The sequence below is a fragment of the Bombina bombina genome, chromosome 1 (assembly GCF_027579735.1).
Source record: "Bombina bombina isolate aBomBom1 chromosome 1, aBomBom1.pri, whole genome shotgun sequence".
Classification (NCBI taxonomy): domain Eukaryota; kingdom Metazoa; phylum Chordata; class Amphibia; order Anura; family Bombinatoridae; genus Bombina; species Bombina bombina.
In genome coordinates, this window is record NC_069499.1 from 942,645,254 (window position 1) to 942,668,911 (window position 23,658).

Genomic DNA, 23,658 nt, shown 5'->3' on the forward strand with positions numbered 1-23,658 from the left:
CATCTTTTAAATCCACTGTGGTCATGTACTGACCCTTTTGGATCATGGGTAAGATTGTCCGAATAGTTTCCATTTTGAACGATGGAACTCTTAGGAATTTGTTTAGAATCTTTAAATCTAAGATTGGCCTGAAAGTTCCCTCTTTTTTGGGAACCACAAACAGGTTTGAGTAGAACCCTTGTCCTTGTTCCGACCGCGGAACCGGATGGATCACTCCCATTAATAACAGATCTTGTACACAGCGTAGAAACGCTTCTTTCTTTATCTGGTTTGTTGACAACCTTGACAGATGAAATCTCCCTCTTGGGGGAGATAATTTGAAGTCTAGAAGGTATCCCTGAGATATGATCTCTAGCGCCCAGGGATCCTGAACATCTCTTGCCCAGGCCTGGGCGAAGAGAGAAAGTCTGCCCCCCACTAGATCCGGTCCCGGATCGGGGGCTCTCGGTTCATGCTGTCTTTGGGGCAGCAGCAGGTTTCCTGGCCTGCTTGCCCTTGTTCCAGGACTGGTTAGGCTTCCAGCCTTGCCTGTAACGAGCAACAGCTCCCTCCTGTTTTGGTGCAGTGGAGGTTGATGCTGCTCCTGTTTTGAAATTCCGAAAGGGACGAAAATTAGACTGTCTAGCCTTAGCTTTGGCTTTGTCTTGAGGTAGGGCGTGGCCCTTACCTCCTGTAATGTCAGCGATAATTTCTTTCAAACCGGGCCCAAATAAAGACTGCCCCTTGAAAGGTATATTAAGTAATTTGGACTTAGAAGTAACATCAGCTGACCAGGATTTTAGCCACAGCGCCCTACGTGCCTGGATGGCGAATCCTGAGTTCTTAGCCGTAAGTTTGGTTAAATGTACTACGGCCTCAGAAATGAATGAATTAGCTAGTTTAAGGACTCTAAGCCTGTCCGTAATGTCGTCTAGCGTAGATGAACTAAGGTTCTCTTCCAGAGAATCAATCCAAAATGCTGCCGCAGCCGTAATCGGCGCGATACATGCAAGGGGTTGCAATATAAAACCTTGTTGAACAAACATTTTCTTAAGGTAACCCTCTAATTTTTTATCCATTGGATCTGAAAAAGCACAGCTATCCTCCACCGGGATAGTGGTACGCTTAGCTAAAGTAGAAACTGCTCCCTCCACCTTAGGGACCGTTTGCCATAAGTCCCGAGTGGTGGCGTCTATTGGAAACATCTTTCTAAATATTGGAGGGGGTGAGAACGGCACACCGGGTCTATCCCACTCCTTAGTAACAATTTCAGTTAGTCTCTTAGGTATAGGAAAAACGTCAGTACTCGCCGGTACCGCAAAGTATTTATCCAACCTACACAGTTTCTCTGGTATTGCAACGGTGTTACAATCATTGAGAGCTGCTAAAACCTCCCCTAGTAATACACGGAGGTTCTCCAATTTAAATTTAAAATTTGAAATATCTGAATCCAATCTGTTTGGATCAGAACCGTCACCCACAGAATGAAGCTCTCCGTCCTCATGCTCTGCAAGCTGTGACGCAGTATCAGACATGGCCCTAGTATTGTCAGCGCACTCTGTTCTCACCCCAGAGTGATCACGCTTGCCTCTTAGTTCTGGTAATTTAGACAAAACTTCAGTCATAACAGTAGCCATATCTTGTAATGTTATCTGTAATGGCCGCCCAGATGTACAAGGCGCCATAATATCACGCACCTCCCGGGCGGGAGATGCAGGTACTGCCGCGTGAGGCGAGTTAGTCGGCATAACTCTCCCCTCGCTGTTTGGTGAAATTTTTTCAAATTGTACAGATTGACTTTTATTTAAAGTAGCATCAATACAGTTAGTACATAAATTTCTATTGGGCTCCACCTTGGCATTGGAACAAATGACACAGATATCTTCCTCTGAGTCAGACATGTTTAACACACTAGCAATAAACTTGCAACTTGGTTATAATCTTTTTTAGCAAAAACGTACTGTGCCTCAAAGAGGTACTAAACGATTAAATGACAGTTGAAATAATGAACTGAAAAAACAGTTATAGCATCAAACTTTAAAACAACACAACTTTTAGCAAAGGTTTGTTCCCATAGTAAAATAACAATAATTAAATTTGACATAAAAATTACAGAGCAACGTTTTTATTCACAGTCAATATAAAATTCTCACAGCTCTGCTGAGAGAATCTACCTCCCTCTAAAGAAGTTTGAAGACCCCTGAGATCTGTCGGAGATGAACCGGATCATGCAGGAAATATAAGAGTAACTGACTGGAAATTTTTAATGCGTAGCAAAGAGCGCCAAAAACGGCCCCTCCCTCACACACAGCAGTGAAGAGAAACGAAACTGTCACAATTAAAACCAAACAACTGCCAAGTGGAAAATAATGCCCAAATATTTATTCGCTCAGTACCTCAGAAATGTAAACGATTCTACATTCCAGCAAAAACGTTTAACATGATAAATACTTATTAAAAGGATTAGTGACTTTTAACAGAGTAGTTCCGGTGAAATACCATCCCCAGAATACTGAAGTGTATACATACATGTCATTATAACGGTATGGCAGGATTTTCTCATCAATTCCATTCAGAAAATAAAAACTGCTACATACCTCAATGCAGATTCATCTGCCCGCTGTCCCCTGATCTGAAGCTTTTACCTCCCTCAGATGGCCGAGAACAGCAATATGATCTTAACTACTCCGGTTAAAATCATAGTAAAAAACTCTGGTAGATTCTTCCTCAAACTCTGCCAGAGAAGTAATAACACGCTCCGGTGCTATTGTAAAATAACAAACTTTTGATTGAAGTCATAAAAACTAAGTATAATCACCATAGTCCTCTCACACATCCTATCTAGTCGTTGGGTGCAAGAGAATGACTGGGACTGACGTAGAGGGGAGGAGCTATATGCAGCTCTGCTGGGTGAATCCTCTTGCATTTCCTGTTGGGGAGGAGTTATATCCCAGAAGTAATGATGACCCGTGGACTGATCACACATAACAGAAGAAAGGCAAGATAGTCCTTACAGTTACCATCTTGAACGTTGGTATCCTTACATAACGATTCAATATTTTTAGATCCAGAACTGGTCTGAAGGAATTCTTCTTTGGTACAATGAAGAGATTTGAATAAAACCCCATCCCCTGTTCCGGAACTGGAACTGGCATAATTACTCCAGCCAACTCTAGATCTGAAACACAATTCAGAAATGCTTGAGCTTTTACTGGATTTACTGGGACACGGGAAAGAAAAAATCTCTTTGCAGGAGGTCTCATCTTGAAACCAATTCTGTACCCTTCTGAAACAATGTTCTGAATCCAAAGATTGTGAACAGAATTGATCCAAATTTCTTTGAAAAAACGTAACCTGCCCCCTACCAGCTGAGCTGGAATGAGGGCCGCACCTTCATGTGGACTTAGAAGCAGGCTTTGCCTTTCTAGCAGGCTTGGATTTATTCCAAACTGGAGATGGTTTCCAAACTGAAACTGCTCCTGAGGATGAAGGATCAGGCTTTTGTTCTTTGTTGAAACGAAAGGAACGAAAACGATTAGCCCTGTTTTTACCCTGTGGTAAAAAAGTTCCTTTCCCACCAGTAACAGTTGAGATAATAGAATCCAACTGAGAACCAAATAATTTGTTACCCTGGAAAGAAATGGAAAGTAGAGTTGATTTAGAAGCCATATCAGCATTCCAAGTTTTAAGCCATAAAGCTCTTCTAGCTAAAATAGCTAGAGACATAAACCTGACATCAACTCTGATAATATCAAAAATGGCATCACAAATAAAATTATTAGCATGCTGAAGAAGAATAATATCATGAGAATCATGATTTGCTGCGCTAAAGTTTCCAACCAAAAAGTTGAAGCTGCAGCAACATCAGCCAAAGATATAGCAGGTCTAAGAAGAAGATTACCTGAACACAGATAAGCTTTTCTTAGAAAGGATTCAATTTTCCTATCTAAAGGATCTTTAAACGAAGTACCATCTGACGTAGGAATAGTAGTACGTTTAGCAAGGGTAGAAATAGCCCCATCAACTTTAGGGATTTTGTCCCAAAATTCTAACCTGTCAGACGGTACAGGATATAATTGCTTAAAACGTTTAGGAGTAAATGAATTACCCAATTTATCCCATTCTTTGGAAATTACTGCAGAAATAGCATTAGGAACAGGAAAAACTTCTGGAATAACCACAGGAGATTTAAATACCTTATCTAAACGTTTAGAATTAGTATCAAGAGGACCAGAATCCTCTATTTCTAAAGCAATTAGTACTTCTTTAAGTAAAGAACGAATAAATTCCATTTTAAATAAATATGAAGATTTATCAGCATCAATCTCTGAGACAGAATCCTCTGAACCAGAAGAGTCATCAGAATCAGAATGATGATATTATTTAAAAATTCATCTGTAGGGAGAGAAGTTTTAAAAGATTTTTTATGTTTACTAGAAGGAGAAATAACAGACATAGCCTTCTTTATGGATTCAGAAACAAAATCTCTTATGTTATCAGGAACATTCTGCACCTTAGATGTTGAAGGAACTGCAACAGACAATGGTACTTTACTAAAGGAAATATTATCTGCATTAACAAGTTTGTCATGACAATTAATACAAACAGCCGGAGGAATAGCTACCAAAAGTTAACAGCAGATACACTTAGCTTTGGTAGATCCAGCACTAGACAGCGATTTTCCTGAAGTATCTTCTGACTCAGATGCAACGTGAGACATCTTGCAATATGTAAGAAAAAACATATAAAGCAAAATTGATCAAATTCCTTAAATGACAGTTTCAGGAATGGGAAAAAATGCCAAAGAACAAGCTTCTAGCAACCAGAAGCAATGAAAAAATAAGACTAAAATAATGTGGAGACAAGAGTGACGCCCATATTTTTTAGCGCCAAATCAGACGCCCACATTATTTGGCGCCTAAATGCTTTTGGCGCCAAAAATGACGCCACATCCGGAACGCCGACATTGTTGGCGCAAAATAACGTCAAAAAATGACACAACTTCCGGCGACACGTATGGCGCCGGAAACAAATGAATTTTTGCGCCCAAAAAATCTGCGCCAAGAATGACGCAATAAAATGAAGCATTTTCAGCCCCCGCGAGCCTAACAGCCCACAGGGAAAAAAGAGTCAAATTTTTGAAGGTAAGAAAAAAATGATTAATTCAAATGCATTATCCCAAATATGAAACTGACTGTCTGAAAAATAAGGAATGTTGAACATTCTGAGTCAAGGCAAATAAATGTTTGAATACATATATTTAGAACTTTAAGCTATGGTTGGGCACTTTGTTTATAGAGTGTCACAGAAAATAAGATTTACTTACCCCAGGACACTCATCTACATGTTTGTAGAAAGCCAAACCAGTACTGAAACGAGAATCAGCAGAGGTAATGGTATATATAAGAGTATATCGTCGATCTGAAAAGGGAGGTAAGAGATGAATCTCTACGACCGATAACAGAGAACCTATGAAATAGACCCCGTAGAAGGAGATCACTGCATTCAAATAGGCAATACTCTCCTCACATCCCTCTGACATTCACTGCACGCCGAGAGGAAAACCAGGCTCCAACTTGCTGCGGAGCGCATATCAACGTAGAATCTAGCACAAACTTACTTCACCACCTCCATCGGAGGCAAAGTTTGTAAAACTGAATTGTGGGTGTGGTGAGGGGTGTATTTATAGGCATTTTGAGGTTTGGGAAACTTTGCCCCTCCTGGTAGGAATGTATATCCCATACGTCACTAGCTCATGGACTCTTGCTAATTACATGAAAGAAATGTAAATACTGGATTAGAAAATTAGATAGGGACACACAAAAGGAATTTCAAGGTATGAAAATACTCAGTATATAATGGAATGTAGGGTGAGAAACAAATGGCTGATGCAGGAGGGAAGGAGCAGCAAGCAAGACAGACAATATAAGAAAGGGGCACATTGGCTATACTGGACCTGTACTTATATTTTAGGTTGAAGTCCGACCCCCCACCCCCCCAGGAATTATAATGCAGTAGGGCTACATTAAAACATGGATTGAGTGATGTTAAGAAATTCTGCTATTCTATAAACGTCTACTAGAGATTGAGAAGGAATTGTTCCAAAAAAAAAAAAAAAATTACAGGGGTCTAGGAAGGTTATAAGGACAGATTAGAGGACTAGTTCTGTTTTTTTTCCACTATATAAAACAGTATTTGATAGAACATATGATGGAGACAGCAGACTTGGAATGCTGCTTCTGGTCGATTAGTTCCTAGGGATCTACTTCTGCCTTGTGGGAGGTATTAAAGGAATTCATGTCTTCAGACACCAAACTTCACCTCCTCCATTGACAAAGGCAAAGAGAATGACTGGGGATTATGGGTAGGGGAGTGACACTTAAGAGTTTTGTTGTGGTGCTCTTTGCCTCCTACTGGCCAGGAGTGATATTTCCACTAGTAACTGAATGATGATGTGGATTCTCCATATCTTAGGAAAGAAACATACCTATGTAGGCTCATGAGCAGCAATGAGCTACTGGGAGCTAGCTGCATATAAATCTCTAGTTTGCTCACCTGTGTTCTCCAACTCAGTAGTGCAGCTCCTTAAGGATACCAAGAGAATGAAGCAAATTTAATAGAAGTAAATTGGAAAGTTTAAAAAACATAATTTATGTAAGAACTTACCTGATAAATTCATTTCTTTCATATTAGCAAGAGTCCATGAGCTAGTGACGTATGGGATATACATTCCTACCAGGAGGGGCAAAGTTTCCCAAACCTCAAATTGCCTATAAATACACCCCTCACCACACCCACAATTCAGTTTAACGAATAGCCAAGAAGTGGGGTGATAAGAAAAAAAGTGCGAAAGCATATAAAATAAGGAATTGGAATAATTGTGCTTTATACAAAATCATAACCACCACAAAAAAAGGGCGGGCCTCATGGACTCTTGCTAATATGAAAGAAATGAATTTATCAGGTAAGTTCTTACATAAATTATGTTTTCTTTCATGTAATTAGCAAGAGTCCATGAGCTAGTGACGTATGGGATAATGACTACCCAAGAAGTGGATCTTTCCACACAAGAGTCACTAGAGAGGGAGGGATAAAATAAAGACAGCCAATTCCTGCTGAAAAATCCACACCCAAAATAAAGTTTAACGAAAAACATAAGCAGAAGATTCAAACTGAAACCGCTGCCTGAAGTACTTTTCTACCAAAGACTGCTTCAGAAGAAGAAAATACATCAAAATGGTAGAATTTAGTAAAAGTATGCAAAGAGGACCAAGTAGCTGCTTTGCAGATCTGGTCAACCGAAGCTTCATTCCTAAACGCCCAGGAAGTAGAAACTGACCTAGTAGAATGAGCTGTAATTCTCTGAGGCGGAGTCTTACCCGACTCAACATAGGCAAGATGAATTAATGATTTCAACCAAGATGCCAAAGAAATGGCAGAAGCTTTCTGGCCTTTTCTAGAACCGGAAAAGATAACAAATAGACTAGAAGTCTTACGAAAAGATTTCGTAGCTTCAACATAATATTTCAAAGCTCTAACAACATCTAAAGAATGCAACGATTTCTCCTTAGAATTCTTAGGATTAGGACATAATGAAGGAACCACAATTTCTCTACTAATGTTGTTGGAATTCACAACTTTAGGTAAAAATTCAAAAGAAGTTCGCAACACCGCCTTATCCTGATGAAAAATCAGAAAAGGAGACTCACAAGAAAGAGCAGATAATTCAGAAACTCTTCTGGCAGAAGAGATGGCCAAAAGGAACAAAACTTTCCAAGAAAGTAATTTAATGTCCAATGAATGCATAGGTTCAAACGGAGGAGCTTGAAGAGCTCCCAGAACCAAATTCAAACTCCAAGGAGGAGAAATTGACTTAATGACAGGTTTTATACGAACCAAAGCTTGTACAAAACAATGAATATCAGGAAGAATAGCAATCTTTCTGTGAAAAAGAACAGAAAGAGCAGAGATTTGTCCTTTCAAAGAACTTGCGGACAAACCCTTATCTAAACCATCCTGAAGGAACTGTAAAATTCTCGGTATTCTAAAAGAATGCCAGGAAAAATGATGAGAAAGACACCAAGAAATATAAGTCTTCCAGACTCTATAATATATCTCTCGAGATACAGATTTACGAGCCTGTAACATAGTATTAATCACAGAGTCAGAGAAACCTCTTTGACCAAGAATCAAGCGTTCAATCTCCATACCTTTACATTTAAGGATTTCAGATCCTGATGGAAAAAAAGGACCTTGTGACAGAAGGTCTGGTCTTAACGGAAGAGTCCACGGTTGGCAAGAGGCCATCCGGACAAGATCCGCATACCAAAACCTGTGAGGCCATGCCGGAGCTACCAGCAGAACAAACGAGCATTCCTTCAGAATCTTGGAGATTACTCTTGGAAGAAGAACTAGAGGCGGAAAGATATAGGCAGGATGATACTTCCAGGGAAGTGATAATGCATCCACTGCCTCCGCCTGAGGATCCCGGGATCTGGACAGATACCTGGGAAGTTTATTGTTTAGATGGGACGCCATCAGATCTATTTCTGGAAGTTCCCACATTTGAACAATCTGAAGAAATACCTCTGGGTGAAGAGACCATTCGCCCGGATGCAACGTTTGGCGACTGAGATAATCCGCTTCCCAATTGTCTACACCTGGAATATGAACCGCAGAGATTAGACAGGAGCTGGATTCCGCCCAAACCAAAATTCGAGATACTTCTTTCATAGCCAGAGGACTGTGAGTCCCTCCTTGATGATTGATGTATGCCACAGTTGTGACATTGTCTGTCTGAAAACAAATTAACGATTCTCTCTTCAGAAGAGGCCAAAACTGAAGAGCTCTGAAAATTGCACGGAGTTCCAAAATATTGATCGGTAATCTCACCTCCTGAGATTCCCAAACTCCTTGTGCCGTCAGAGATCCCCACACAGCTCCCCAACCTGTGAGACTTGCATCTGTTGAAATTACAGTCCAGGTCGGAAGCACAAAAGAAGCCCCCTGAATTTAACTATGGTGATCTGTCCACCACGTTAGAGAGTGTCGAACAATCGGTTTTAAAGATATTAATTGAGATATCTTTGTGTAATCCTTGCACCATTGCTTCAGCATACAGAGCTGAAGAGGTCGCATGTGAAATCGAGCAAAGGGGATCGCGTCCGATGCAGCAGTCATAAGACCTAGAATTTCCATGCATAAGGCTACCGAAGGGAATGATTGTGACTGAAGGTTTCGACAAGCTGTAATCAATTTTAAACGTCTCTTGTCTGTTAAAGACAGAGTCATGGACACTGAATCCATCTGGAAACCCAGAAAGGTTACCTTTGTCTGAGGAATCAAAGAACTTTTTGGTAAATTGATCCTCCAACCATGATCTTGAAGAAACAACACAAGTCGATTCGTATGAGATTCTGCTAAATGTAAAGACTGAGCAAGTACCAAGAGATCGTCCAAATAAGGAAATACCACAATACCCTGTTCTCTGATTACAGACAGCAGGGCACCGAGAACCTTTGTAAAAATTCTTGGAGCTGTAGCTAGGCCAAACGGCAGAGCCACAAACTGGTAATGCTTGTCTAGGAAAGAGAATCTCAGAAACTGATAGTGATCTGGATGAATCGGAATATGCAGATATGCATCCTGTAAATCTATTGTGGACATATAATTCCCTTGCTGAACAAAAGGTAAGATAGTCCTTACAGTTACCATCTTGAATGTTGGTATCCTTACATAACGATTCAATATTTTTAGATCCAGAACTGGTCTGAAGGAATTCTCCTTCTTTGGTACAATGAAGAGATTTGAATAAAACCCCATCCCCTGTTCCGAAACTGGAACTGGCATAATTACTCCAGTCAACTCTAGATCTGAAACACATTTCAGAAATGCTTGAGCTTTTACTGGATTTACTGGGACACGGGAAAGAAAAAATCTCTTTGCAGGAGGTCTCAACTTGAAACAAATTCTGTACCCTTCTGAAACAATGCTCTGAATCCAAAGATTGTGAACAGAATTGACCCAAATTTCTTTGAAAAAACGTAACCTGCCCCCTACCAGCTGAGCTGGAATGAGGGCCGCACCTTCATGTGGACTTAGAAGCAGGCTTTGCCTTTCTAGCTGGCTTGGATTTATTCCAGACAGGAGATGGTCTCCAAACTGAAACTGCTCCTGAGGATGAAGGATCAGGCTTTTGTTCTTTGTTGAAACGAAAGGAACGAAAACGATTAGCCCTGTTTTTACCTTTAAATTTTTTATCCTGTGGTAAAAAAAGTTCCTTTCCCACCAGTAACAGTTGAAATAATGGAATCCAACTGAGAACCAAATAATTTGTTACCCTGGAAAGAAATGGAAAGTAAAGTTGATTTAGAAGCCATATCAGCATTCCAAGTTTTAAGCCATAAAGCTCTTCTAGCTAAAATAGCTAGAGACATAAACCTGACATCAATTCTGATAATATCAAAAATGGCATTACAGATAAAATTATTAGCATGTTGAAGAATAATATCATGAGAATCACGATGTGTTACTTGTTGCGCTAAAGTTTCCAACCAAAAAGTTGAAGCTGCAGCAACATCAGCCAAAGATATAGCAGGTCTAAGAAGAAGATTACCTGAACACAGATAAGCTTTTCTTAGAAAGGATTCAATTTTCCTATCTAGAGGATCCTTAAACGAAGTAATAGTAGTACGTTTAGCAAGGGTAGAAATAGCCCCATCAACTTTAGGGATCTTGTCCCAAAATTCTAATCTGTCAGGTGGCACAGGATATAATTGCTTAAAACGTTTAGAAGGAGTAAATGAATTACCCAAATTATCCCATTCTTTGGAAATTACTGCAGAAATAGCATCAGGGACAGGAAAAACTTCTGGAATAACTACAGGAGTTTTAAAAACCTTATTTAAACGTTTAGATTTAGTATCAAGAGGACTAGAATCCTCTATTTCTAAAGCAATTAGTACTTCTTTAAGTAAAGAACGAATAAATTCCATTTTAAATAAATATGAAGATTTATCAGCATCAACCTCTGAGACAGAATCCTCTGAACCAGAGGAATCATCAGAATGATGATGTTCAGTTAAAAATTCATCTGTAGGGAGAGAAGTTTTAAAAGATTTTTTACGTTTACTAGAAGGAGAAATAACAGACATAGCCTTCTTTATGGATTCAGAAACAAAATCTCTTATGTTATCAGGAACATTCTGCACCTTAGATGTTGAAGGAACTGCAACAGGCAATGGTACTTTACTAAAGGAAATATTATCTGCTTTAACAAGTTTGTCATGACAATCAATACAAACAACAGCTGGAGGAATAGCTACCAAAAGTTTACAGCAGATACACTTAGCTTTGGTAGATTCAGCACTAGACAGCGATTTTCCTGTAGTATCTTCTGACTCAGATGCAACGTGAGACATCTTGCAATATGTAAGAGAAAAAACACATATATAAAGCAAAATTGATCAAATTCCTTAAATGACAGTTTCAGGAATGGGAAAAAATGCCAAAGAACAAGCTTCTAGCAACCAGAAGCAATAAAAAAAAAGACTTAAATAATGTGGAGACAAGAGTGACGCCCATATTTTTTCGCGCCAAATAAGACGCCCACATTATTTGGCGCCTAAATGCTTTTTGGCGCCAAAAATGACGCCACATCCGGAACGCCGACATTTTTGGCGCAAAATAACGTCAAAAAGTGACGCAACTTCCGGCGACACGTATGACGCCGGAAACGGAAATAGAATTTTTGCGCCAAAAAAGTCTGCGCCAAGAATGACGCAATAAAATGAAGCATTTTCAGCCCCCGCGAGCCTAACAGCCCACAGGGAAAAAGTCAAATTTTAAGGTAAGAAAAATGATAAATTAAAATGCATTATCCCAAATATGAAACTGACTGTCTGAAATAAGGAAAGTTGAACATTCTGAGTCAAGGCAAATAAATGTTTGAATACATATATTTAGAACTTTATAAACAAAGTGCCCAACCATAGCTAGGAGTGTCACAAAAAATAAGACTTACTTACCCCAGGACACTCATCTACATATAGTAGATAGCCAAACCAGTACTGAAACGAGAATCAGTAGAGGTAATGGTATATATAAGAGTATATCGTCGATCTGAAAATGGAGGTAAGAGATGAATCTCTACGACCGATAACAGAGAACCTATGAAATAGACCCCTTAGAAGGAGATCACTGCATTCAAATAGGCAATACTCCTCACATCCCTCTGACATTCACTGCACGCTGAGAGGAAAACCGGGCCCCAACTTGCTGCGGAGCGCATATCAACGTAGAATCTAGCACAAACTTACTTCACCACCTCCATCGGAGGCAAAGTTTGTAAAACTGAATTGTGGGTGTGGTGAGGGGTGTATTTATAGGCATTTTGAGGTTTGGGAAACTTTGCCCCTCCTGGTAGGAATGTATATCCCATACGTCACTAGCTCATGGACTCTAGCTAATTACATGAAAGAAATTATGTTTTATCTGAAAAGAATTAGGTTTTATGTGCCTTTAAAGCTACACGCCAGCAGTATTTTATAGGAACCAAACAGGGTTTTAAATCTAAAGACATTCAGCAAACCAGAAAAGGATTAGATTCCTGACCATTTAATCTGATCTATAGGATACACTGTAGATTTCCTACCTTGAAGATGGGGCATGAACTGACCAACCAAAGTCAGCAATTTTAAGTTCTCCATTGGACCCAAGTAGCAAGTTCTCAGGTTTTATGTCTCTGTGAATTACTTTCTTGGAATGACAGTACAGAAGAGCATCTGCCAGCTCTGTAACATACTGTTAGGAGAAATACAAAAAAAAAAAAAAAAAAAGTTATTCATACACTGGAGATACTACATAATTCTGCAGGAAGTGGAAGATTGAGGAAGATTGCAAATTTATAGTGAGAGACTGGATGATCCATTTATATAGCCCATCTAGGATTTTTTTTAATGTATAGTTTTTGCTTCTTTTTTTTTTTTTTAACATTGTGAGGATTTTACAGTGCCAGCTGTATACACGTGTTTACAGATACCTGCTAGCTCCTGTTTGTTATGTTTTCATATGCTGGGAAGGAGGGAGTGTCTGCTCTTGTTTTGTCTAGCTCTTTTTATTGGGTGTCCCAGCCAAACCTCATCAACAGTGCAAAAACAGGGAGCTTCTAAGTTTAAGGTGGCTTTATACTGTATTTTATACCAGTATCTGCATATAGTAGACTACACCAATTTTTATAACTGCATATTTTTAGTACACTGTCCCTTTAAAAGGGATATTAAACTCTGAATGCATCACATCTAGCATTTAAGAAGATTTTAGTCTGAGAACATGTAGATTTTAAGTTTCATTAGCTGTTTAACTATTAAAAAAAAAGTTTAATGTTTGTCTAAAAGTGTTGGTAACTTTAATGGTTGGTGGTTTCAATTTAATATAAAAAAGAAAATTTATGCTTCCCTAATAAATTTCTTTTTTGACACAATGAGTCCACGAATCATCTTAATTACTAATGGCATATTCACCACCTGGTCAGCAGGAGGCGGCAAAGAGCACCACAGCAGAGCAGTTAAATAGCTTCCCCCCCCTCCCACTCCAGTCATTCTACCAAAGTTAGGAAGACAAAGGAAAAGCCAAGGTGCAGAGGTGTCTGAAGTTTACAATAACTCACAAACTGGCTTACAAGAACAGGGTGGGCCGTGGACTCATTGTGTCAAAAGAAATAAATTTCAGGTAAGCATACATTTTCTTATGTTTAAGACACAAGGAGTCCACGGATCATCTTAAATACTAATGGGATTCAATACCCAAGCTAGAGTACACATGATTATACGGGATGGACAATACAGGGAATCTAAACGGAAGACACCACTGCTTGAAGAACCTATCTCCCAAAAGCGGCCTCAGCCGAAACAAGTGTCAAAATTGTAAAACTCTGAAAAAGAGCAAAGAAAGGACCAAGTTGCAGACTTGCAAATCCGATCCACAGAAAATTCATTTTTGAATGCCCACGAGAAAGCAACAGCCCTCTTGGAATGAGCCGTAGCTCTCCCTGGAGGCTGCTGTCCTGCTGTATGCAAAACATATGATACTCTTCAGTCAAAGAGAAAGTGATGCATCCGTAGCTTTCAGTCCCTTGCAGGTAAAACCTTAAAGCACGGACCACGTCCAAATTGTGCAGAAGTCTTTCCTTCTAAAAGAAGGATTAGGACACAAGAACAGAACAACAATTTCCTGATTATTGTTCCGATCAGAAAACCACCTTAGGAAGGTATCCTAATTTAGTAAGTAGAACTACCTTATCTGTATGGAAAATAAGATAAGGAGACTGATACTGTAATGCCAAGAGCTCTGAGACTCCATTAATTGAACATTACCCATGGAAAGATTTAAACTCTCAACCAGGAGAGGTAGCCACTAAGCTATGCCAGAGCAACAAGAAATAAAAATATTCCCAGATAACAGCTTAATATCTAAGGAATGCATAGGCTCAAACGGAGCCTCTTTAAGAACTCTGAGAACTAAATTCAGACTCCATGGAGGAGTAACCGGATTGAACACAGGTCTGATCCCAACCAAGGTCTGACCAAATGATTGTACATCTGGGACATCTGCCAGATGTCCGAGAATAAACTAAAACGACAGATTTGACGATAAACCTTTCTCCAAACCCTCCTGGAGAAAAGACTAAATTCTAGGAATCCTAACTACTCCAAGAGAAGCCCATGGATTCACACACAAAAAAAAAAGGAAATTTATGCTTACCTGATAAATGTATTTCTTTTTTGAGATGAGTCCACGGATTTCATCCTTGTGGGATACAATACCAAAGCTATAGTACACAGATGAAAGGGTAGGGACAAGACAGGGAACCTAAACAGAAGGCACCACTGCTTGAAGAACATCTCCAAAAACAGCCTCAGCAGAGGAAAAAGTTTCAAATTTGTAAAATTCGGAAAAAAAAGTGGAGGACCAAGATGCAGCCTTGCAAATCTGTTCAACAGAAGCATCATTTTTGAATGTCCATGAAGAAGCCACAGCGCTAGTGGAATGAGCCGTAACCCTCTTCATATGCAAGACGTATGATAATCTGCATCCACAAGAGAAGAAGCTGTAATTGTCTGAAGTTTTTTTTCTGGCAGACGTAAGGGTCAAACAAAGAAGAGGACTCATGAAAGTCCTTAGCCGGCTGAAGATAAAACTTCAGGGCACGAACACATTTAAATTGTGAAGAAGTCTCTCCTTCCGGGAAGGAGTAGAACACAAGGAAGTAACCACAATTTCATGGTTAATGTTCCTATCCGAAACAACTTCAGGAAGGAAACCTAAGTTTGTTCAAAGCACTACCTTATCCGAGTGGAAAATAATGTATGGAAATTTGCATTGTAGCGCCAAGAGTTCTGATACTCGTCACGCAGAAGAAATAGCACTCAGAAAAGGAACGTTCCAAGATACCAACTTGATATCTAAGGAATACATAGGCTCAAACAAAGCCCCTTGAAGAACTGAGAACTAGAATAAGACTCCATTGAGGAGATACTGGTTTGAACACAGGCCTGACAAAAAGATTGTACATCCGGTACACCTGCTAGACGTTTGTGAAACAAAAATGGATAGAGATGAAGTTTGAACCCTTTAATGAACTAGCAGATACTCTTCTCCAGACTTTCCTAGAAATAAAAACGAAACTCTAGGAATCCTTACTCTAAATCAAGAGTAGCCCTTGGATTCACACCAATAAAAGTATCTATGCCAAAACTTATGGTAGATTTTTCTAGTTACAGGCTTACGAGCCTGAATCAAGGTCTTTATGACCGGATCAGAGAACCCACGCTTGGATAAAACGAAGCGTGCAATCTCCACGCAGACAGCTTAATGAAGATAGATTTGGATGAAGGGACCCTGAATGAGAACGTCCTTCCTCAACAGCAGTCTCCAAGGTGGTAGAGATGCCATCTATATCAGGCCTGCATACCATCAGATCCAACTCCGGCTGTCCCCACTTGAGGATCAGTTTGGAAAACACCTCCGGATGGAGTTTACACTCCCCCGGACGCAACGTCTGTCTGCTGAAGAAATCCGCCTCCCAATTGTCTACTCCTGGGATGTGGATCGCTGACAGGCATCAAGAATGGGTCTCCGCCCATTTAATTATTTTGGATACTCCTGTCATTGCCAGGGAACTTCTTGTTCCCCCTTAATTGATGTAATGGTCCCTGTGAATGGGAACACGTAGGTATGCATCCTTAAGGACCACTGTGGTCATGAACTGACCTTAAATCAGTGGCAGCATGGAACGTATAGTTTCCATCGTGAGGACAGAACTCTAGAATTTTGCTCTTGAGATCCAAGATTAGTCTAAAGGTTCCCTCTTACGGGAACCACAGACTTTACTAGGACAGGAACGATCACTCTGTCTAAAGCCCAGGGATCCTGAACATCCCGCACCCAGGCCTGAACAAAAAAAAAAAAAAAAAAAAAAAAAAAAAAAAAAAAAAGGATAGTCAGCCCCCTACCAGACTGACTCGGATCAGGGGCATGACCTTGATGCTGAATTAGTTCCAATTTCATGCTTCTTGGTTTGCTTGGGCTTCCAAGAAAGGTAGGGGCTCCATGCAGGCTTAGGTTATTCCAGTTTAGCAGAGAAAGAGGAAACAATTCCTCTGGAATTCCAAAAGGACCGAAACCTAGTCTGTCGTCCCTCAAGTGTAATCTTATCCTGCGGGAGAAGATGGCCCTTACACCCCTATGGCACAAAGGAGCTGCAATTATTGTAATAAAATTTAAAAACTAACATTCTATTTCTGCCGTGCAGAAACATCCCAGTAATAACATAATTACTGCTGCAACAAGACATCGCTATGAATATAAAAAAAAGTCTTTGCAAGGAACCGCAGAGTCCTGTCTGTGGTTCATAAATTAAATTGGGCATCACATGTAGAACATTGACAATATTGTTACTGTCTACTTTATCTCAAAAGTAGCATTAGAGTATTGTGCTTTTGCTCCGTCCTAAGACACCAAGGAGAAAAGGACAAATCAACATCTGAAATTAGTCAAAAGAATTCACACATTTAAAACGATATTGTTCCTTTAAATCATAAAAAGAACTCTAGATATGTGTATGCTGATAACCCTCCAAGCACAAAGGATGGATTAGCAAAATAAGTTAAAATTCTGTAATAAATTAAGCCAAAGAAAAAAGGTACCGTTTCTTTGAATCCCAAAGTAACACTTTAATATGTGTGCTGCCTCAACTCAGTGTACAACGGATAAAGCAGACATTTCTTTATAAAATGTTAAGCTGCAATGATTTATTGTAAAGTGTACTAGCTGAGTATTCTGTGTACCCAGTGGAAGCTTGGAACGCAAACAAATGCGACCGTGCAACAACCGCAGCACCATGCTTCTGATAACCAGAAGTGATATGAGAAGTGCGCAATAAAGAGCGCACGTGTCTAAAACTAGAGTCCTCAGTTCCTTGCTAGTGTATAACTCTGCAAGTAGGAAGAAAATTCTCTATGGCCCCTTAGGAAAGAAAGAATCCTCCGCTCCCTACTACATTATGGTATAAGGAGGAAAAAGATCGGCGCCCTTTACTTTGGAGCCCCTTGATGAACTCCGCCCCTCGTGGGCGTATTGCCAGTGATATATAGAGGCACCGGGAGCAACATGCACAAACAGAAAATGAGTAGCCTGCTGCTCAAAAAATACACAAAAAAAAAAAACACCAGTCTAGTCGGTCATAACACACAGCGAATGAGACTACGAAAGTCCCGCCCCTCGTGAGCGAAAACAACCATCTCCCGGTTGCCATAACAGTTTACACAGAAAGCACCGGGAGAGGAACTCACAGACCGTTTCACTATGCCCCATGTAAAGGTAAGCCGGTAGCCATCAATGTCAAAATTAATGTCAATGGCAAAGACCTGACTGTCACGTAGTGGGCCCATAGTCACACATGCAATTAATAAAATAAGTCGCCATGTGAGCCAACTGAGTGAGACATAGTCCCAGTCTGATAAAGCTGTCAGGGAAAAAGCTCTTGACCGACAGAGCCCGAGTCCCCTATTGTACAGAAGTGCAGAAAAACTTTCCCTGTAGAGAAATAAAGCTGCACTTACCTCTTATGCTGTCCGATAGCAGGACAGCCTCAACAGGGTTCAGAAGTCCATTGGGTCCCTCCTGTAGTCCTACAAAACAAAGCCTGAGTTAGATTCAGCTTAGGCCATCACAGAAAGGGTAGCATCACAGTATGGGAGGCGCAATGAATTATGTCCCACAAGTTCCCATTGCTTAAAAGCCACCAAATGCTTCTCTTTAACTGAAGAGACTGATTTGGTCTAGGCTACACTCCAGCACAAAATAGCACTCAGTGGCACCACTGGAAAAAAAATTAATATTTGATTGAAGAATCTTTACTAACACCTCACTTTGCCAGCTCCTATGTAACACAGGCAAAGAGAATGACTGGGTTGGGAGGGAAGGGAGGAGCTATTTATGCAGCTCTGCTGTGGAAGGATGAAATCCGTGGACTCATCGTATCTTGAAAAAGAAGATATTACCGCCATATCTTAGGACAAATTTGTCCAGAGACAGGCTCACTAGCCTGAGACATGGTCACAATGATAAGAGTTGAAAAACACTGCTTGGAAAATCTCCAGTCAGTTTCAGATAAACCAAACTTTGAAGGAGGGGCCCTTTAATTAGAAGGACCTTCCTCAACAGAAGTCTCCAAGGTGGCAGAGAGGAGATCTCCACACCAAACCCTACGAGGCGAAGCCGGTGCTATGAGGATCACCAAATCCCTCTGCTTGATTCGAGCAATGAGCCGAGGAAGAAAAGCAAACAGAAGAAAAATCTGGAGAACACTTCCGTATGGAGTTCCCACTCCCGGAAGAAAAGTCTGCCTGCTCAGAAAATCCGCCTCCCAGTTGTTCCACCCCTTGTGATGTGGATCGCCAACAGGTAACAAGAATGGGCCTCCGCCCACTAAATTAATTTGGATACCTCTCATCGCTAAGGAACTCCTCTCGTTCCTTCCCGATTGATGAAAGTCACTGTCATTGTAATAGACTGGAACCTGAAAAACTGGACCTAGGTCAACTGAGGCCAGGCGACATTGTAGAACGCTCTCAGCTCCAGAACGTTTATAGGAAAAACAGACTGACAAGTCCAAACACTAGAAGGCTGGCGTGTCTTATCCCATCACCCAAGATGGGCTGTGAAAGCAGGTTCCCTGGAAGAGATGAACCAGAGAAAACCACCATTGAAAAAAAATCCTGTGTCTCCTGTAGTATTAGAGGAGACAAATCTGTATAATCTCCAATCCCTTACCTGAGCTTGCCAAACTGCAGAGGTCTGAGATGGAACTGAGCAAACGGGATGAGGTCCATAGCCGCCATCAGCCCGATTACCTCCATGAACTGAGCCACTGAAGGCAGAGGAGTGGACTGAATGACTAGACAAGTATCAATATATGTAATCCATTATGTTTCCCAGAGAGATACCCTTGTGCATGGGACAAAGGAACTCTTTTCCAAATTTACCTTCCACCCAAGAAATTGCAGGAAGGATAACACCATGTCAGTGTGAAATCTTGCTCGCTGAAAGGATGGCGCCTGGACTAAGATGTCATCCAGATAGGGCGCCGCTAATGCCTTGTAACTGAAACGCCAACAGCGATCCCAGAGTCTGTGATAACTCTGAAACCTGTGATTCAACAGCAGGCTATTTTTTTAAATTCTTTAAGTTTCAAAAGAGATTATTTCTGTCAAGCCAGGTCCCAACAAGGTCTTCCCCCTGTAAGAAATCGCTAAAAGCTTAGAGCATATATTCATAGAACAAGGGTCTAACCATAAGGCTCTGAGCTGGAACAGAGAAACCTGAACCTATGCGCCCAGTCTGATAACTTGAAGGGAAGAATTTAGAAATAAAAGGCATTAGTCCATTTGAAATCTTTCCTATCCAGGGAAGTATCCTTTTCAAAGATTGTCCATAGGACCGGAGAAAAAAAAAAAAAAAATATCCACTAAGGGTATAGTAGTTCCCCCTAGCTAAGCTGGAAATTACTCTTATAACCTACTGGACGCACCAGGATAAAATGATACCGGAGGCGTCCCAGGGTATCTAAAAACATCCTAACTAAAAAAAAAAATATAAAAAAAAATGAAGGTGATCAAGCAAAAAAAACTGACAGAAACATCTTCCTCTACAAGATATATCGCCCTGACAGAAAAGGCGATGTCCTGTACAGGAACTCCAAATGGAGAGATTGTGAGGAACCGCAGGGCACTGCATGTGCAATTGAAGATGATATGGACATTCTCATAGTCCCCCCCCCCCCCCATATGGAATACATTCTTAACCTTTTATTAATAAAAATTAACATAACAGTACTGTCACTTTAAATTTTAAAGTGCAACTTTTTTTTTTGAATAACTGACTCACAATAGACAGTGATGAATCAATCTATAACAACGGTATTGTCTGCATAATTGCAACAGTTTATTGTAATGAGGATATAAAATGTTGTCTATGTACAGGATAAACTCTGGACATCTAGGATTACGGCTATCTGAGCCGAAACGGTCAGATTTTTCTCTAGGCTTTTAAATGTATGAGAATCCCTCATGAATAATAAAGGACTTGTTTAACTTTTAAAGCCTTTTCTTATTCGGTTATTCCTCTGAATCTTGACAGTGCTGGGATTTCTTTTTTGCTCAGGAGGAACTCTAGTACTACAAATGTTCCTCTATATCACAGCTTGAATCTAGCAAAAAAAAAAAAAAAAAAAAAGTCAGACAGCCTGTACTGATGCTGTCTCTTTATTCACATTAATTAGCAGCACATAATGAGTAGACCCGATTTATTTATCACTCATTGTGAAAATTCCCTCCTTTTCCACTGTAGCACTTTTCTGAAGCGCAAACACTCAGACAGAAAGTCTTCCTGTGTTTAAGTTTCTTTGTAAGGAAGGAAAGTGCTGAATAAAAAACAACCTTTTAACATACACAGTTTCTGTGAGTCATGTATGCATAAACATATCAGTATAATACACTTGTTTTATGGTGCAGCTGCAGATGTCACCCTGATGTTTTTAACAGATGCGTATCATGACAAAGCCTGTATCATTGCCAGCTACACAGTACATTCCTCCTCATCTTAAGTTCCTCCACTCCTTCCGACAACCGGGAGGTCTAGTAAAGGAGGTGCGCACTGCAAAGGAGCCATTTACAAGCTCCGCCCCTCATGGGCATCGCACAAGCCATCTCCTGGTCGCCATTGAAAACTAAGTAAAGGCACAGGGAGCAAAGGAGTACAGTCAAATAAACAAAGGACAGCTGCCCAGCCTGTTACACCCCGTGAACATTGCCCAACTGCAGCGCAGTCAAATAAACCACAGTTCCTATGTGATCTCCCAGTCGCCATTAGCCAAGCAAAGGTACCGGGAGCAAAAGGGATAAATAGTATCCATCCAGCGCAAACTCACACTGAGCAAGAAAACAGACTGAACAGCTTCAGTTTAAATAGCCGTTTAATCCAAAGGCTCTGCCAGAGAAAACTGCCATACTCAGGGAGTTTTGAATCATTTGTTCTTACATTGTCAGCTCCATTATTAGCCGAGACCGCCTGGAGATGAAACACAAGTCACCCAGTACCTGTATACCAACTGCCATAATGTCTCCTAGCAGAAAAGGACAAACTAAGTCCAAGTCCAAAGAGGTTTAACTTGATAAAGTGTCCAAACGTTTTCTGAGATCCTTCTCTCCCCAGAAATAAAGTCAGCACTTACCTCATCTTCTGCCTGGCAGCAAGGCAGTTCCCAGGTTTAGGAGGTCATCTCCCTCCCATGGCCCTGTAAATAAACTAAAGTCCTGAGTAAAATCCCTCAGGTTTTCAGTGTAAGGGCAGCATCAGTATGAGGCGCAGTGAGAATTATGTCCCACAAGTTCCCATTGCCCTAAAGTCACCAAATGCTCTACTGTAGAGACTGATATGGACTATGGCTACACCCTAGAACAAGGCAGCACAATCTTGCACTAATTTAAAAATAATAAACTCTTGAAGAATCTAAAACACCTCACTTTGCCACTTCCTATCACTAACATAGGGAAAGAGAATGACTGGGGTCCAAAGAGAATGACTGGTGTGGGGGAGGAGCTATTTAACAGCTCTGCTGCGGTGCTCTTTGCCTCCTCCTGCTGACCAGGAGGTGAATATCCCATTAGTAATTAAGATGATCTGTGGACTCATTGTGTCTTAAAAAAGAAAAAATTCTCATACATTTATTCTAACTGGTATAAAAAGTCATGGAAAACACATCAAAAGGATAGTAAGCACCCTGAGCTTTTAGCATAAAATGTATAGTAAAAAACAAACAATTGTTGCCATTTTTTCATGTAATTTGGAAATAGTGGATTCTCTATATCATAACTGTTACTGCACAGTTCAAGCCTGACCCTGCTTTCTTCAATTAGCTTTAGTAGAGAATATAAACTGAATAAGTTTATCAGTTAACGGTCATGGTTAGCATGGTCCTACAGAAGCTTAGATTGGCTCCTACTAATAAGGCAAGTAGAAAGTGGAGTTTGGCTCCAGGGGGGTGGCACACTACAAATTCGTTTTACAAAAGTTTTAGACTGAAATTATACCAAGAAAACAGGAATAATTTCTAAAATGTTTCCCCTAAAACTAAAAACGTATCCCACTAAACTGCTTGCAATATACCTTTAAATTACATGTTTACATAGTTACTATATTAGCCCATATTTGATTTTTATAAACCAAACCAAATTTATTTCTCATCTAAACTCTAGAACCATTTCAGAAACTGCAGTGTTAATGGAGTAAGGATTCTATAGAAAAAGGGAGAGACATCAAATTGCAGTATTATTAAAAGCAGTTTTATTATGCTTACAGTAGCAGTTTTCTGGTCATCAAACCTGGTACACCTCTGAAGCTCTCTATACAGTTCACCACGTGGGGCATAGTCCAAGATAAGGTAGACTCTTGTTGCATCATGAAAATAGCCATAGAGCCGGAGAATATTGGGATGTCTAGAAGCAGGAAGACAAGGACATAATAGAATTTAGAACATGGCTCAAACGAAGATAGAAAGACAGGCAGAAACCCTACAAAGAATTCCACAGACTAAGGATATTCCTAGTACTGTAACACATTAAACTGATCTTTACTACTCAGTCTATATTAATGCAAAAAAAGGAAAATTTATGCTTACCTGATAAATTTATTTTACGATATGACGAGTCCACGGATTTCATCCTTACTTATGGGATATCGCCTCCTGGTCAGCAAGAGGAGGCAAAGAGCTCCGCAGCAGAACTGCATAAATAGCTCCTCCCTTCCCCCCAACCCTGTCATTCGACCGAAGATAGGAAGAGAAAGGAAAAGCCAAGGAGCAGAGGTGACTGAAGTTTAACAAAAATAAACACCTGTCTTAGCAAACGACAGGGTGGGCCGTAGACTCGTCATATCGTAAAAGAAACACATTCATCAGGTAAGCATAAATTTGCTTTTCTTTTACAAGATATGACTAGTCCACGGATTTCATCCTTACTTATGGGATACAATACCAAAGCTATAGGACACGGATGAAAGGGAGGGACAAGACAGGAACCTAAACGGAAGGCACCCCTGCTTGAAGAACCTTTCTCCCAAAAA

At 40.3% G+C, this 23,658-nt stretch overlaps 1 protein-coding gene across 2 annotated transcripts in view; it reads right to left on the reverse strand.

The window, feature by feature from the left end:
- Positions 1-23,658, reverse strand: part of AURKA (aurora kinase A) — a 128,702-nt gene that overhangs the window by 35,613 nt on the left and 69,431 nt on the right. For both annotated transcript variants that reach the window (XM_053702721.1, XM_053702642.1), the window contains exons 6-7: positions 22,895-23,033; positions 12,632-12,780 (exon numbers count right to left, since the gene is read on the reverse strand). In XM_053702721.1, the coding sequence (XP_053558696.1) occupies positions 12,632-12,780; positions 22,895-23,033 (288 nt within the window). The remainder of the gene's footprint in view (positions 1-12,631; positions 12,781-22,894; positions 23,034-23,658) is intronic.